Source organism: Helianthus annuus, chromosome 3, assembly GCF_002127325.2.
Source record: "Helianthus annuus cultivar XRQ/B chromosome 3, HanXRQr2.0-SUNRISE, whole genome shotgun sequence".
Taxonomy (NCBI): domain Eukaryota; kingdom Viridiplantae; phylum Streptophyta; class Magnoliopsida; order Asterales; family Asteraceae; genus Helianthus; species Helianthus annuus.
In genome coordinates, this window is record NC_035435.2 from 174,296,128 (window position 1) to 174,314,831 (window position 18,704).

The following is an 18,704-nucleotide window of genomic DNA, read 5'->3' on the forward strand; positions in this document are numbered from 1 at the left end:
GATTTTTTGCACTGATGTTATGCATGCCTGGACAATGTTTATTGGATAGTTACTAAACTAGTGAATTTGAGTTTTAAAAATTAACGCATCATAAATACAAATGGATGCATAATCTTATCTAAAAGTATACCACACTCGGAAGTGTTTTTTATTTATAAAACACGAGTACATTTTTATATAAACATGTGATTTGTTACATTATTTATATTTCATTTAAAAATATAAAGAGTACTAAAAGAATTCTCAAAAATTGATAGAGACAAAAATATTTGTAACAGATGATCCTAGCAAAGAGTATATGTAAATGACCCGTTATTTTAATAATATTATATAATCTTCTAAATATCTTTCATTAACATGTATTAATTACTAATAATTACGTATCCAGATTGATATCGTTGCTGGAAATTTACGTTATCGTTTATCACTCTTCAAGCATTAATTTGTGTAACATCGTTACAAAATCTACAATGTCATGCTCGTGTGAATTAACATCATTCATCAAAGTTGACATTTTTTGTCCTTTAACAATATAACAAAATATGATCATTCTCCTCAATTCAAAGATTAAGTTCTCTGACAGAAAATATTTTATCTTTATATGTAAACAAATATGATCCAAGAGTTTTTGAATAAGGCAATGTAAATCAACAAATATGATACAAGATTTTTTGAATAACTATTTGGAATCACCTTATGTATAAAAGAGTTATGTCATACTATCTTTTTATGGTACCAATAGATATGATCTACTATGTATGTTTCTTGTTAGGTATCAAGCGGTGCAGCAGAACCAACACACAAGTACAAACGAATATCACGCAAATAGAAAATAATAAATCATGACATAAGAATATTACGTGGTTTGGTCTCAGTAGGGTACCTACGTCCACAGGCTGCAACTAGACTATTTCACTAAGCTCAAAAGCGCACAATTACAATGACTTGGTATACATAGAAAAAAAATTATGGTTTTCAGCTTGGGCCCCAAGAAACTTAACATGGGTTGAATCCGAGCCCAAGATCTCTAAGCCTTTTATAAACCCAACAATCTCTCACTTGAAGGCTTTGCTAATACTCCATCCTGCCATCCAAACATACAAACATTTAACCAAGTCATTCAGTAACTTTAGTAATCTTCAATAACAAAAAACCTACAAGCCTCCGGTTCAAAGAACAAGATAAAACTTCAATATCTGAAGTTCTCCAAGCCCCTAGCTCTCAAGAACAGGTTAGGATTTCAAATAACAGAAGTCTTCCAAGCCTTTAGTTCCCTAATTTTTTTAACCACATGGACCATCCGTGTACTTTACTCTAAATATATTGTGAACATATTGTGTACAATACGATAATGAAAGGTTGTATACTTCAGTCATTGGGGACGGTTATAAACATTCTTGAATTGTCGTAGTAGATTCTTTTAAGCTATAGAATATAAGACCATGCATAGGGGAAGGCTGTCATCGGCGTGCCAAATTAGCTGGTTTTGATGCAGGTCCAAAATTTTGGTTAACCACAAGGATCATCCTTGTGATGCAAATTCAAGTAACGATACAATAGTTTCATTATTTATAGAGAACAATGCAGACAAAAATTTCATCTACTTTATTACTGGTTAACCACAATAAAACTGCTTAACATCAGGGCAGGCCCCTAGAATCCCCAAAACCTCAAGGGCCTGGGGCAAGTAGAAAAAAAAAAGCCTCTACCAAGCTAAATTAAAAAAGAGTAAACTGTCATTTTGGTCCCTGTGGTTTGAGCACTTTTGCCATTTTAGTCCAAATCTCAAATTTTTTAAATCTGGGTCCCTATGGTTTCACTTTTATTGCCATTTTGGTCCAAAATTCAAAAACTCTCATTTTTTACTGTTCCAACATGCCTATTTTGTCTTTTTGTGTAGGGGTATTTTTGTCCAAGTGCTTTTCATTTAACATTTTGTTAATTATAAAACAAAATTAAATACCCTTATTAATTCTCATTTCCCGATTTACATCATCTTCAACCCCCAAATCTGAAACTCAGTCTCTCTCTCCTCTCTCTCTCTAAACTCACCAGCCTTAACATCCATCATCTAACACAATATCATCTCCGATAATCACGCCTCTAAACAAAAGACCCAAATGGATCGGAACCGGACGGAGAGTCCGGTGTACACCCGACAGTGAAGCAGCACCGGTTCATCTTCTCCGGCGATGTCACCGGTGAACAGTAAGAGAGAGAAACAAAGGGTTTCGTTTCGCCGGTGAACAGTTAGAGAGAGAAACGAAGGGTTTTGCTTGTACCGGAATCACCAACCACCACCGTCTCCCCTCCACCACGGTACACCCACCACCACCACCGTCTCCCCTCCACCACTGTACACCCTCCACCACCGTACACCCTCAATACCACAACCTCTACCCTCAGCCGGCATTGAAGCCCTAGTACGCCGCCTATATCCTCAGATCTAGTATCAGAAACCGCATCAATCCACCTAAAAACACACAGGTAGTTGTCGTCATCTAACAAACCCTTATTTTCACATTGAAACCCTTTCAATCCCTGTTTTCTCAGCCAAATAAACCTCCATTGCCGATAAAACCCTGATTCCTAATAAAACCCCCAGTTGGAGATCTGTTTGTTATCGAAAATTGAAGGATTGCAGGTCTGGGATCTTTGCGATTGAACATTCAGAGATGAAGTTGTTGTTGCGTGATAGTAGTTGCAGAGAGAGAGAGAGAGAGAGAGAGAGATAAAGAGAGAGGGGGGGGGGAATGTGTATGAGAGAGGCGGGTTTAGTTTTTTATATATAGTTTGATTAGTTTTATATATTTATTTTTAATTAATAATTAATAATTAGTTATAATGAAAGTATAATGACCAAAATGCCCCTGAAGAAAAGGACAAAACAATCAGCTTTCAACAGTCAAAATAGGGGGTTTTTGGATTTTGGACTAAAATGGCAATAAAAGTGAAACTACAGAGACCCAGATCTAAAAAGTTTGAGATTTAGACTAAAATGGCAAAAGTGCCCAAAACCACATGGACCAAAATGACAGTTTACTCATTTAAAAAAAAGACCAATTTGAGCTAACAGTTAATGCTTGAATTCCATCATATTTGTTAGCTTGTTTGGGCCTGGTTTGTATGTCTTGTTGGGCTAACAATTGAGCGTGGGCTAATAGCTGGATCATAACATTTTGGAAACAGAAAAAACTGCGGTGAAGCAAGGGATCGAACCTGCATCATACTAGAAGTCTAGAAGATACCCGATCTTCCTCCGGGCCCGCCCCTGCTTAAGATAAACACAGATCACGATCTTCATGAGAAAACCCACAAACTTAATTATAAGCAATTGGAAAGGAAGGAACGAGTTGGTTTTCAATCAGATTAGACGAAGCTCGCAAGATATTATAGGGGAGATAAAGTCAAGAGGGTTCGCTTGGGTTAAAAATAGATTCTCCTGTAAATATATTAGATGGGCGGATTGTTATAAAATACCCATTGTATATGTTGTAATTGTTTGCCCTTTGCCTGTTTAGGTAGGGGGTGTTGTTTTTGTTTGACCTTTTGCCCGTTTGGGTCGGAGGTGTGTTTTAATGAAGTTTACTTTAAAAAAAAAAAAAAGATAAAAGCTGCTATGAGGACCGGTTTTACAATCGACGGCGAGACTTGAAATACCAATACTCATCCATCCCGGACAAAAATAATAATAATAATAAAGATTTATATAAATTATAGGGCCCAGCCCATTTTCTTGAGATCACAAAAGACAATTGGGTTGTTTTAGCAATCTCTTTACCAACGGAAATAACATAGAAATATGCAAAAAAATAACCACAAATTAACAACTATCAAGTTTTTTTTAGTGTTATTAGAAATTATCACCTTCAACCATGGTTGTAAAACAAGGTTTCCAAGGCCGAGTACTCCCCGAGTAGTCGCTACAAGGTAGGCTGCCGAGGCGACTTTCTTCGACTCCGCCTAATTACTCGGAGTCGGTCAAACGCGGTCAACTTTGGCCGTAATTGGATCTAGTAGGTCAACTCGGGCCTAGTTTGACTTAAATAATAATAAAAAATTACTTTCTATGCCTCTCATATTAAGGAATGAATATCATTTCCACATATTTTGTTATAAATATGAGTTAATTTATGTTATTTGACATATATTTAATCTCCAAAAAGTAATTTCTGTATAATTTACATGTCTGAGTACTCCTCGAGTACTCTCCGCCTAGACCGAGTACTCTCAACTCCCCGGTCGACCGACTAGGGAGCGCCTAGCGACTTTTGCAACCATGCCTTCAACTATTGTCTATTGGCTGCTGCCACCTCTAACTATTACTTTGACGCCCGTCACCCCCAACTTAACACTTAGTGTGTTCTGTCACCACGTCGTTAACCGATCCCTAACTTTTGAACCTGTTACTACACTTTTTGGGATGTCATAGGGATCTTGGGAAGGTTTTAGGGATCTTAGAACACCCCCAAAAGTATAATAACAGGATCAAAAGTTAGTGATCTGGTAACAGAACACACTAAATGTTAAGTTGGGGGTGACGGGAGTCAAAGTGATAGTTGGGGGTGGCAGCGGCCAATAACCAATAGTTAAGGGTGATAAAATCCAATAACCCATTTTTTTACTCACTCTACAAATAATTTTTTTTTTTTTTACTTTTCTGCACAAGGACCACTCAAGTAAAGAAGAGCACCAAATTTTAATGAATTTATTATATAAAGTAAAGAAGGTAATGTTATAATATCCAGCATCTGCAACCTGCCTCATCTTGAGGTCCCTCGAACCATTGATCCCATGATGGATTTGTTGGCCCGTGTGTCCTGCCACCAACAACAAAACCAAGTTAATCAACTACGAACCATATATATAAATACTTGACAAATGGTTACGGTTACAGGCGCGTTCAATACAAAACCAATATTCGGTGTATGGTTCTTGCTAGCCTCTACTCAAAATCGATATCGTATTGAACGGCCTCTATGTAACAAACTTTTACATTCAATTTTCATGAAAGGCGTATTGTTAGTTTGAAGCCAGAACAAACCAGCCATACAGCGAGCCAAGCTACTCACGAGCTTGGCTTGAAAAAAAGCTTGTTTAGTAAACGAGCCTGAGCTTCATTTATCGAGCTCAAGCCGGCTCGCGAGCCTAAACGAGCTCATTATTTATATAACTTTCAACTAATATTTTAATTATATATTTAAATAATAATAATTACTATTTATAATTTATAAATATATGAAAACCAACTAAATTATTATATAAATAAATTATGTTTATATATAAAGTGAAAGTGTAAAATACAATATCCTTTAGCGTACAATACGTACGATATTGTGAAATCGCACGTTATAAAAAAAGCATGTTCGAAATCACATGTTGGTTTATAAAGCAATTTCGCATGTTGGTTTTTCAGCACAAATGATGAAATCGCATGTTGGTTTTTTAGCACAAATCGCATGTTCAAAAGTGAATTCGCACCAGATCGGACGGATGAGATGATCGCGTACATAATGTACGATAAGGGCATTTGTACGTTAACCTTACCCTATATATAAATTTATATATAATAATACTTATAAAAGATATAATTAATATAAACAATTTAATAAATAAAAAACAAGTCGAGCTTGAGTTTGACAAATTACCTACAAGCCAAGCTCAAGATTTAGAAACAAAGCTTGAATCAAGCCGAGCTCGCGCTTTCATAAGTTAAACGAGCTCGCGCTCGAGCCTAGCCAAGCTCGGCTCGTTTGCACCCCTTTGTCCATACTTTAAAAAACCCAGAACTAGTAACACCCGAACAAGATTCAAACGCCTAATATTCATTGCCACAATTTCTTTTTTCACAAAGCTAAAATTACATGTATATCCCTAATCATGGTAATGATCTTTGATCAAGAAGTTCTGATGTTTAACGGTATTTTACGTAAAATTACTTAAGTTCACCTAATCTTAACTTTTGCAGTTATCATAGGACTCAATCGAAATATGTTAAATTTCTTTCCGAGCAAGAAACAAGAGATCTTACGTGGGAAGTAGTGGATCCGGTCTTGTTTCAACGTTACTCAGGATTCTACAAAAAAAAAACAATGTTAAAAAACCGTAAATCACACATAAACAAAATATTATTGATACGTATACGTACTCTTTGCATACAGCTGAGACTGCTTCCATTTTCTCAAGCTGGTCCAACTCCTCCTGCATATGACATCACAAGATCGAGAGCTTCAATACATATTACACATTATAATATTATTTACACATATCATATATAATTGCACACACACAACACCTTAAAACTATAACTTATGCAAACTCCTTTAACCTGCAAAAGTTATTTACATGGCAAATTGGCAATATTATTTTCTAATGTGGAATGCTCTATTTCTTATTTTCTTTAATCATTTTTTAAACGTGTCTCCAATCGTACTTTATTGTTTACTACGAGAGACACAGAAACCAATCGAAAAAATAGGTTTGATATTGATTCTCAAATTGTTAGAACTCCAAACAGCAAATGCACATCCACACACTATCTCCAACCAGGGGCGGACCCACATTGAACGGGTCGGGGTCACCGGACACATGGTTTTAAAAAACGCTTGAGGCGTGCGCCTCAAGGCGAAACGGCCAAAAAAACGAGTATGAGGCGCGCCTCATGGGGTTTTTACTGCATATGCGCCTCAGAGGGGCTATGGCTTGGTTTTAAATTGCGTGATGCGCTCCGATGCGTTTAGTCCAAAAATCTGATGCGCGATGCGTGATGCGATGCGAGCGCATCACGTATGTGATGCGTTCTTTATAAAAAAAAATAGTTAAAAATTATTTATACATAAAAACTTATAAAAACATACTTAAAGTAAAACAACTGACGTAATTAGAAGGTAAGAGTTGTGTTTTTTGGTTCAAATCAAGCCTACTAAGATGTTAATTATGGAAAAAACCGAACACAGTTCATAAAATCTGGAAAAAAGCATAAGAAACAATGTTGCGTGCATCAGAGCGCATTATGCGATGAGCGCATTATGCGAAATGCGTGCAATATTCTCACATCACGTAAACACCTCGCATCAGCTGTTGCGATGCGCTCTCATTAGCGCATCGGGCGCATCACGCATTATGAGCGCATAATGCGCGCATTTTAAAACCAAGGGCTATGGCGCTAAGGAAGGCTGCGCCTCAGGTGCGCCTCATGGGATTTTCATAGTTGTTTTTTATGTTTTTGACTTTTTGTGTCAATTTCAAGCATTTCATGTCTTTTTTATGCATGTTTTTGATGAATCTGATGATGAAATTAGTTAGTATTATTATCTTTATAATATATATAATTTTTATATTTATTTATTAATACCGCCTCGAGGCTTACGCCTCGTGAGGCGAAGGGAAAACGCCTCGAAACTCGTTTCCGTTCTTTTAAACCTTGCCTGGACCCCAATGTTTTTTAAAAAATTAGTAGATCCGGTATATTAAATTTTATAAGGACCCCATATATACAATTAGATGGACACTATAAAACGAAAAGGAAAGCTGGTGTAGAGGTAAACCCCCTTTTTACCAACAAGAGGTCATGGGTCCAATCCTTGTATAGCCCGTTTTTTCTGTTTTTTTTTTTAAATCTAATTCAAACCTCGCTGTGACCTGACCCGAACGAGGACCGACCCGAAAATTTTAACGTTTTGTTATGAAAATTTTGAACACCGAAAAAATGGACCCCATTGTAAAAATATCCTAGGTCCGCCACTGTCTCCAACAACCCATACTATAACCGCTAATTATTGTATTCTGATTATAAACTCCCATAATCACTTTCAAATGGCACATCCAAACACCCCTTAATCCCTTATGAGTTATGAAGAAGCCTCCATCATTCATAGCAACAATCCCACAAGATAAGATCTATGTAGTTATAGCGGTCCAAAATCAAATAGCGGTCACAAGCGGAGATATTTGAGATATAGGTTATCACGGTGGGATCAGGGGCGGATCTACATTGATTACTACGGGTTCACGCGAACCCACAGTGTTTCGAATTTTTAGTAGAAATCATATATAAAAAACAAGAATGAACCCATAAATATCATTGTAGGTGAACCCATAAACAAAACCATTCACAGTTTAGTGGTTAAGTCTCTTCCTAACAATACAAAGATTCTCGGGTTCGAGTCTCTCACGCATCACTTCTTGCTATGTTAATTGAATTGTGTTTTTGTTACCTGTTGTACTAGTGTGGGTGGGACTTATAATGCCATTTCTAGAAGCTGAGGGATCAAATTGTACATACCAGCTAACTACTCAAACTTAGCTAACAATATGTACAACTAACACAGTAAGTTTTTTTTTCTTTCTATCAAATGTGTGTATAACTAATACAATTGGTTGTTAATGAAGGTTATGCCGACATTGAAATCAATTTTTCTTTCTTTTTGTTTTCAGATTTGTGAATTGGTTTAAAATTGTGTATTAGTTTTCAATTTCTTAATTTGCTAATGGAACCGTCAATTAAGTAAACTTTCAATTTCAATTTCTTACTTTCCTATTAGTTACTAATATGATTATATGAACATTGTTAATTTGCTAATGCCTAATGGAATGATTAGGTATTTATGTGATGAACCTTATCTAACCCGAATTGTGGAACCGACCTGATTATTTTATGTTCGGTTATATAGAATTAGAACATATAAAAATAGTGAACCCACAAGAAAAAAATTATGGATCCGCCACTGGGTGGGATATCGGTAACTTATATCACGCAGAATTTATATATGCATATATAAAACGTAAAACATATAATAGTAATAGTAATAGTAATAGACTAATATCAAAAGTCAAAACTCAAAAATGACAATATTTGAAACATGATCTAATCGTCCTCCGAGTCCACATTAACCAAGGCATCTAAAATAACGGTCAATATCAGTCAAATAGTGGTCAATAGCACTGATAATAGCGGTTCCGCTGTTTGACACCGCTATTTTGGAAAGCCTGATAACCGCTAACCCACCCGCTATTGACTGCTTAGTATTAGAGTTACCCGAAAAACGATTACCCGCATAAGCATAGTGATAAAACACGCATACGAGATCAAACATTTATCGGATCCAATCTCCTGAATTTTGTACTATAGCATCCCAAAGTGACCACCAAACTACACCTTGTTGGCATCTAAAATTCATGAAACAACCTAATAACAAACCATCTATAATAATCTTAATTTCAAGAAAACAAATAACAATATAAAAATTCCCAATTTTAAACAAACCCATATAAATAGATAAAACTAAAAATTCAAACCTCTAAATGATGAGTTTCTTGTTCAAGCCTCTTCAATTCAGCCAAAACTCTATGCTTCCCTCTTGTATCTGCTGCAGCCGATTTTATCGAATCTAATTTCTCTATTTGCATCTCCAAAGTTGCAAACCCTAAAGAATCAGAGCAAAATTCACTGCCGCAAAAGGGCTTTTTTTTGGTGAGATGAAAAGGGGTCAAACCCTTTTGCCCTCTTTCTTACTTTGATTTTGGGTTGCGAGTTGTTTGATTTTGGGTCTTCTTCTTCTCTGACAATTGGAGGAGGTGTGGGTGTCTTTGTTTATGAACATTCCTAACAATTTCCTGATTTCAAAATTGTTGTAAAGTGGTAGGCAAAGTACCCAACAAAAAGAGCTTGCCTGTCTTTGTTGTTAGAGTGTGAAAGATTGAAAATTGTCTCGATTTTGCAATTATTTTCGATAAAGAAAGATATTTTGGGTATTATCAATGTGTTTTGTAATGTTTTATGTACCATAAAGATTGTTTTTGATCTAACCTAATTTTCATTTGAGTAAACTTCCGTTTTGTTCCATATGATTTACTCCCTAGTCTATAAAGTTTATTTTATTGCATTCTCTGCTTCTAACGTCATCCAATTCAATTGTTAAATCCTGGTCACGTGCCCCTCACATGAGGGGCATTTTAGTCTTTTCCCACTCAAACTTTATAATTTACCTATTTAATTTTACATATTCTCTCTCTCTCTCTCTCTCTCTCTCTCTCTCTCTCTCTCTCTCTATCTCTCTCTCTCTCTCTCTCTCTCTCTCTCTCTCTCTCTCTCTCCACCTTTCCACACACCTTCATCATCCACCTCTTTATTATAAGACCATGGGGTATGGTGGTGCTTGGGTTGGGGCTTGGTGTTGAAAAATAATTTAATCAAACAATTAATTTATTAATTACCGAGTTATCAGCCAAACCAGTTTGTTCCAACTTGAGCAAACTGATTAAAGAAAGGTAGAAGGAGACTGTCCCGTTTTCGGACGAATTTAAAGAACAAGTAAATTAAAACCAACCTGGCGAGTGAGAACGAAGATCCTTGAACGAAAGCCTTGAACTGCACGGAAAAACTCCTGTCCTTAAAGGATTTTACGCGCTCGTATTGCTGTGAGCTGCAGCGTAAACTCCCAGGATTTAATGCAGAACTGATCTGGTATTCCAACAGCAATGGAAACCAGAAAACGCAGAAGCTGGAACGAAAACACGAACACCCAGATGGAGGAGAGTAGGCTGCGAAATTATCAGTATGTGAATGGGTAACAGGAAGCTTTTATTTATAGGTGTGGGTTATACCAGAGAATGAGAAAAATAGGGAATGATATATCAATCCCATACGAATTCGTTTTCTGGATGTATATCCATACGAATTCGGTTACTGTATAGTTATCCCATACGAATTCGAATCAGTATGGGATAACCCCCACTGTTTCGAATTAATCTCTATCTCCCTATCTCATTTGAACCACAGATCTGACCCACCTGACCAGACCTTAGCTAAAAATAAAAGCTCCTGGCGACACGTGCGAAGTGCAAAGTGCGCCCATTCGCGCCTCAAACGCGACCATTCGCGAGCTCGCGGCTCGGCTCGGCTCGGCGCGCGTGTGGGCTTCATCCACTTCTCAACCCATTTAACACTTTGGAGGCCCATAAGGGGTAATCCCTTATAAACCACTCAAACTTCAATCACTCCACCAATGTGGGATGGAGGAAACATACCAACTTGTATGTTCCTCTTTAATATTATCTTTAATATTTCCAACATTGGGTTGGGGCATTGGTTGACACGTGGAATGGGAGCCCCCCACCACTCAAACCCACGCCCATGGGGTATGGTGGGGCTTGGGTTGGGGGCTTGGGTTAGGGGGCATGAGTTTGGTTTGGCCATTGAGAGCCTGCCATGTAACTTACTAGCCCGCCCCACGCCCGGCTTCAAACCCACGCCAATGGGGGCCACGCCCAAAACCCACGCCCAACCCAAGCCCCCAGGGTGGTGGCTTGGCGTTTTCAACCAACCCACGCCCCAACCCAAGCCCCATACCCCATGACCTAAGTTTATAACAGTAACAAAATGCCCTCAAATTGAAACCCACCTACATCAACAAATTCTCTATTGTAATGTTTCCTTAGAATGACTAACAACTTTTTGAAAATCATTATCGAATACAACTTTTGGGTAAAACTCGGGCCCATGGAAAATCAAGTCAACCGAGTATGTCATTGTGCATGTTTAATCATTAACAATACACAATCCATTGGAGGTACTTATAAGAAAAACAGTCTTTAGCCCATACTATATAAAATAGCTGCGCAAAAACTATAAATCGTTTTTAACTTCCCCCCATTCAGCTAGTTCATCAAGCTTTGAGGAAGATGATGTTAATAAGAATAGGCGTAACTTCCACTTTCTAACTTCAATTGCGTACTCATTGTTATAAGCCGAAGTTTGAGACACTGGTAGTTCATCAAGAGTACATGTGAATATAGACCATGAAGTCGGACATGCTTGACTTGTTCAAGTTTACTTCGTTGATTTTAATCCAACATTAAATGAAGAGATGTTTACAAGAAGGTAACATGAACAAATCGGTCTTCCTACAAATTATTGGTGATATGGAGAGGGATTTTGAATATTTTCAAACACGTTACAATGCAAGATGAAAGTAGGGTTTCACATTGTTACAAATGTGCATGTTGGCTACAACAACTAGCATACGAGATTGTACCCGACACATTTTAAATATTTTTACAAGTATGTGACCGTTATACTAAAAGCAGATGCCTTATAACACTTATGGATTTGACATGCTTTTTTAAGACATCAACACACTACATCAATCCCCTTTATTTAACGATGCTATACATAGATCCGCATAAAAGTGTACAGTTGAGATAAATGGAGTTGAATATAAATATGGTTATTATCTTGCTGACGGGATATACGCTAGTTGGGTGAAAAAAGCGGCACGAAAGGACATCAAATGAGTTTTTGGAGTGTTAAAAGCTCGTTGGCACATTATTGAATAATCGGCAGGACACACGTACTTCAAGAATATAAGAAAGACAATGTACACTTGTATTATTATATATAATACGATTATGAAAACGAAGGTGCAACTATATCTCTTGAACATGAAATGGATCCTCCGAAGGATGAAACAACGTGAACGATGACATTATTTTAAAGATACGATCTCAAGAAACTCATAACAACCTTCAAGTAGACCTTATTTGAGGACTTTGAGGGATGATACCCACCACTCTTAAGTTGAGGTTTCAGGTCATATGGTTGACAAATATGTAGATTTCTCAGTAGAATTATAGGTGTCAGGTGTGTAAATTAGCCGGTAATTTTTTTTTTTTAAAAGACTAAAAATGAGAGTGTAGGTATGTTATGCTTACTATGTTTATCGATAAGAGTTAAAAGAATTGTGAGAACTTACGAACTCCGACTTCTTGTGTGTGTTTTGTTCTTATTTTTTGCACAAACGTAGATTAAAATGTTACAAACACGGCTATATAAATGGCGAAGCGAAGTTTTCAGCCTTCTTACGCTCCTGTAAAAAGCTACCGACATCAACATTTACACTACCTGTAAGCGTTTTTACGAGTGGTGTAAATCAACAAAAACTTTTTTTTTTTTTTTGAAAAAGTTGATTATTTTTAGGATTTTTTTTGAAAAAACCTTTTGTAAGGCAGAGTTCTCACAATCCGTATAAGTTTTCATTTTATCGTAACCTTGTATATGTATATATATTTGATTAGCGATGAGATTTTTTCCCCAAATATTTGTACCCGTTCCGCTTTTGGGTATTCGGTATATATATTGGTACGGGTACCCAGTTTTATTGATTTCGCAATTTAGTACCTTCGATATCGGTACAGCTATAAAATGGTACTTGTACCGAATTTTACATAGTAAAAAATGATACTAAGATGTTTTGGTATTATGCTCTGTTGATTACGAATGAATTTGATATTATGCTTCATTTTAGTAGTACGATATCATGGTACTCATATCGATTTTTCCTATTTGATACCCGTATTGTATTACTACTTGTACTGAATTTTACCTTATTTGGTGCTCGTCCTGTATTATACTCGTACCAGTTTTACCTATTTGGTTCGTGTACGATTTCTCAAAAGATTAAAAAACACAAAGTAGTAACATAGCGGGTACAATATTGAAATATCGATACCGATACCCGTACTCGTACTGTACCATAATATTCAATACCCAATTTTATTCGGATTCACTATCGATATTTTTGTTGCTGGTACATGTATGGATATAGGTACATTGGTTAATTCAAAGTTAAAAGACTTGAAAGTCTTCTTCCATCACTGTTAATTTGTGGCATTTTCAAAGCAATACCGTTTCTAATTATTATAACTGGATTTTAAAGCCTAAGTGGGTTGTAAAATATATAGGTTACGATGTTGATTCAAGCATTATCTTTTTACAAAGGTTATGTATGATGTTGATTCAAGAATTATCTTTTGACAAAGGTTATGTTAATATATTTTATGCTAAAAATAAAAAAGATTTCCAGGGAACACAAATCCGCCCCAAATGATGATCTATATGATTTTGGAAATCAATATATATACGGGGTATCCTTATTCGATAAAGGGCTACGGGGGGCTATAGAGGACATTGTGGTGTGTGGGGTAGGGATGGCAATGGGTCGGGTTTGGGACGGGTTTAGGTAATCCCAAACCCAAACCCGGTTAGATAAGCCTGTCCCAAACCCGTCCCAAAACCCGTCGGGTTTCTAGCGGGTAAATACCCATCTGGTATACCCGCGGGTTTCGGGTAAACCCGTTAATATAAAAAGATTACTCGTTGGGTATACTCATCTCAAAACCCATCGGATATTTATCAGGTAACTACTAACTGGTTACATTTTGTATTGTCATTATAAAAATATATATCAAATAACTACAATGTATACGGAATAGAATACCTATATGTGTAAAAAATAGATGTATCATATATATACATATTTAATAATATAAAAGAAATTATATCGGGTATACAATCGGGTAAACGGGTACACTTTATCGGGTAATTGGGTCGGGTAAACGGGTATATCACTAAATCCCAAACCCGTCCCAAACCCGCGAAAAAAATAGAAACTATTCCCAAACCCGATTAACCGACCCTAAACCCGTCCCAAATGTGTCGGGTTTCGGGTTTACCCAGCGGGTTGGGGTTTGATTGCCATCCCTAGTGTGGGGGCCCGTTTTTCGGGGATTTTCAGTGGCGGGTTGCTTCTCTGCCCTGTAAGATGGGGGGGGGGGGCTGAGGCTTATATCGGCCACGGATGTCTCCATTTACGGTTTTGTTGCCTCGCGAGCTCAATCGTGGGGGCTGCAAGATCACATCTTGCGCGAGAGTGGGGTTGTTGGGATGGATGGGGACTATGACATGGCTCTGGGGGAGTTGCATAGACACCTCCCGAATTTGGATATTGGCGGTTTCGCTAACAGGGACACCGCCCCACCGAAGACCCAGAAGACTTTGGCGAGTGCTCTGTTTTGTCGTATCGCTCAGAATATTGGATCAGATTCTGTACGACCCCTCGGCAGAACGCCGTCCTAGAATGTTTGCGGGGGCCCCACGCCCAATATTTTCTATCGGTCATCCCCATCGAGGGCTTAGGCCAAAAGATGTCAGCCGTTGAATACCGTGCTATCTTAAAATATCGGCTCATGATTCCTATGTTCCCTGATGATGAGCAATGCCCGATTTGCCGGTAAGCTTGCTTAGACCAATTTGGGGAGCATGCTCTGCACTGTAAAGAACTGCCAGGTTTTAAGTATAGGCACGACTGGGTGCGGGATGTCTTGGGGGACATCCTTAAACGGGCGGGGATCTCGGTAAAGAAAGAAGCCCCCGTAAACTTTTTGACAGATCCGAGGGAAGGAAGATCCACATTGCGCCCCGCGAACGTTTTAGTTTTCGGGTGGGATGCAGGTAAACACGCGTGTGTCGATCTTACCGGGGTTTCCCCCCTTGTAGGCTTACGGGATACAGGTTTTGTCCCTGGTCAGGCAATTGCAAAGGCGGCAGCGAAGAAAATGGACAAACATGCAAAAGCCTGCGAGGATAATCAACATTCCTTTATCCCTTTTGCCTTTGATACCTTTGGCTCGCTAGCCCCAGAAGCCATCAGATTTCTTGAACGGGTCCAACGGGTTGTTCACAGCAACGTTTCGTCTCCTAGAGATCGGGGTTTCGTTTTTACTAGGTTAGGTTTCGCTATTCAAAAAGGGGTAGCGGCGCAGCTTGTTGCCCGCTTACCGGCTATTTTGGTGTAATTGTCCTTAAAATAAAAAAATATATATCTATACCTAAACTATATAATAAAAGAAACCAAATTGAAAAACACATAGCACTTTATAAGATGATCTTCATGAGATGTTCGTCTAAAATGTATTTTTTTATTTATTTATCCATACTTAATTTTCAAATTCAAATAAATATGATAAATATCAATTTTAATTTTTAAATATAAATATACTATCATATAAGATAATACATGGAGTTAATGGAAGTCAAATAGAATTAACTAGTATCAGCAACATATGATACTCTCGAGATCCGTCAATGATCCAAATTTATCGTTAAAAAAAGAACATGAACAACACCATTTACGAATAAAACAATACTTACAAATTTATAAATTCTTTGTATATTTTCTTATTACATTTATATTCTCACTGGGTCCATGCGTTAATTCTAAGAAATTTTATGTAACTCGGTTATTTTAATTTATGTGAAATCTCAGTTACTTATAGCTTTAAAATTTATATAAGTTTATTTGTTACACCCCTCACACGGGAAAATAGCCTAATTCTATTCATATAAAAGAATTATTATATATTTTATCCATCCACCTTTTAGTCTTTTACACAAAGCCTAAAGGGCTGTTTGGTAGTCTCTTAATTACCATTCAGATGCTACGTCTTAATGGTTTAAAACCTCTGAATGAATAAAAGATTGTTGGAAAAGTAGAATGATGTGAATAGAATATTGTGAATGGAAATTAATTTAGTGATAATTAATGGACTCTTCATGGTGACTAACTCTTGAGTAGAGTTTTTATGTCCCTTGATTAGCTTTTATTAGAGTTTTTATGTCTCTAATTAAATCACTAATTAAGTGAAACTTTATTAGAGTTTTATGTCTCTAATAAATCACCAATCAAGAGTAACTCATCACTACCCACATCTCTTGTAAAAATGGTAGACTATGCGCCTCATTAGAGAGATGAGAAAACTACAAGAAAAAAAAATATGCATGAAGAATTCTTGGAGAAGTGGTGAAGACTTGAAGACCCATGTGTTCATTTTTGCAGCCAAGAAGGATCGCACAAGAAGACGCGGTTCAAGTTCTTGTAGCAGAAATTATACAAGAAGACGCTTCTCAAGCTCTTGTCAAAGACAATGATTTGAATCGATTTATTTAAATATGTTGTATGTCATATTTAATTTTGTATGGATTTGTACACGGTACGGGTACTACAATTTCCCAAAAATTATGTAGAGAGAGTATCTTTACAATTTTATATTTATTTATATATAATTTCTTATTATAATTATGACCCGATTCCTACAAGCTTAAAACAGATTTCGTGAGATTGTGGCTACAATCTTAAAACCTTATTTATAAGGATTTTGGGTTCACGAAAAGATTTATAATAAAAATATATATATAGTTTTTAGAGATTATGATCTTATAATTTTTTTTTTGGGAAATATGTTGGTAGTACAATTTGTTGTGTTTGGATTTATTGAGATTGAGATACAATCTTAAATCCTATACCGTGGTACAAAACGAATAGTTTTGGTTCAAACGTTTGGTTTTTGAAACGATTTTGGAAATCGTTAATTTTTCTAACTTTGTGTTAGATGGGTTTAATAGTGTAAACCATACGTTTTTTGTAAACGTTAATTTCTCTAACATGTGCGTTAGACCGGCTTTATTTTTATAAGCAATACGTTTTTTTTTGTAAACGTTTCATGTTCTAACATGTTTGTTAGAAATGATCATGTTATTTATATAATATGGTTTAAAAAATAAGTGTTAAAAATAAGTTTAGTTTATATAAACTAATAAGCCTTTTAATGATTTTGTAATCATTTATTTCTACACGAGCGTGTTAGAATTGGGTTATTTATACAAACTAATAAGTTTTATGACGGTTTTTGTAATCGTTTTATGACGGCTTTTGTAATCATTTATTTCTAACAAGCTTGTTATAACTTATTTATTGATAAGCTTTATAACAATTTTTGTAATTGTTTACTTCTAATAAAAGTGTTAAAAACGGTTTTTAAAACTATTATTTTTGAAAATGATTTTTGTAATCATTTGTACTCTAACATGTGTGTTAGAAACATTCATGGAAAAGTGTTAGTTTAGAAGCAATTTTTAAATTGCTTATTTTCTAACGTGTGTATTGGAAATGACTTATTTATTTGAACCATATATGTGTTTATAGCAAGTCGAATTAACATTTTGTGGAAATGTTAATATTTCTAACGTGGGCGTTAGAATTTCTTTCATTTTAAAATGATTGTTAAAAATGGTTAAATACAAATGCTTTGAAATGTTTTATATAATCATTTTATATAAGTAATTTGTTGTAGCATTGATTTTAATGAATATAAACACTTATATTATTCTTTGTATGGTTTAGAAATAAAAGGTCATACATTGAAGTTGATGTTTGATTGCTTCAAGATTCAAATCACCATAAAGTGATGGTGTAGTTGTGTGGGATTTATCACCAACCTTAATTTGTGATTTCTAAATCTATTTGAGTGAAATTTTAATTACTAATTAAACTCTTCACATGGTGAAACTCTTGAGTAGAGTTTTATGATGGCATTTGATGAGTTTTATTAGAGTTTAAGTCTATAATTATTGAGACTCTTAACTCTTCATATGGTGAAACTCTTGAGTAGAGTTTTAATGATGACATTTGATGAGTTTTATTAGAGTTTAAGTCTATAATTATTAAGACTCTTAACTCTTCATATGTGAAACTCTTGAGTAGAGTTTTATTGATGACATTTGATGAGTTTTAATGATGACATGTAATGCCTTAATTTGGTCATGTTTTGTATATATAAAATGACTTAAATTTTCTAACACGTGTGTTAGAAAATGTGTATCAAGAATACGAGGTTAGAGATTGTTCATAATGAACAGAAATGTTTTATGTAAACATTTAATTGCCTATATGTGCATTAAAAATGATGAGAAATGGTTTATTTTATAAACTATATCTTTGGAAAACGTTTTATGTAAACGTTCGATTCTATAATGTGCTTGTTATAACATTTTTTTTGTCTAACATGCTTGTTAGAAAATGTTATTTGGT

The 18,704-nt window shown here is 36.0% G+C and overlaps 1 protein-coding gene across 3 annotated transcripts; it reads right to left on the reverse strand.

Annotated features, from left to right (window-relative positions):
• Positions 1–805: 805 nt before the first annotated feature.
• Positions 806–9,721, reverse strand: LOC110931012 (guanine nucleotide-binding protein subunit gamma 2). Of its 3 annotated transcripts, none has more exons than XM_035987802.1 (6): positions 9,298–9,721; positions 6,149–6,201; positions 6,032–6,076; positions 4,763–4,820; positions 3,220–3,271; positions 806–1,084 (listed from the first exon to the last, which is right to left on the reverse strand). In XM_035987802.1, the coding sequence occupies exons 1-5, from the start codon at positions 9,406–9,408 to the stop codon at positions 3,230–3,232; spliced, it is 309 nt and encodes a 102-aa protein (XP_035843695.1). In that variant the 5' UTR covers positions 9,409–9,721; the 3' UTR covers positions 806–1,084; positions 3,220–3,229. The 3 variants fall into 3 exon arrangements, with proteins under 3 accessions (XP_035843695.1, XP_035843694.1, XP_022030098.1); XM_035987801.1 differs by having other exon boundaries at positions 4,759–4,820; XM_022174406.2 differs by lacking the exons at positions 806–1,084; positions 3,220–3,271 and having other exon boundaries at positions 4,632–4,820; positions 9,298–9,714.
• Positions 9,722–18,704: the final 8,983 nt, after the last annotated feature.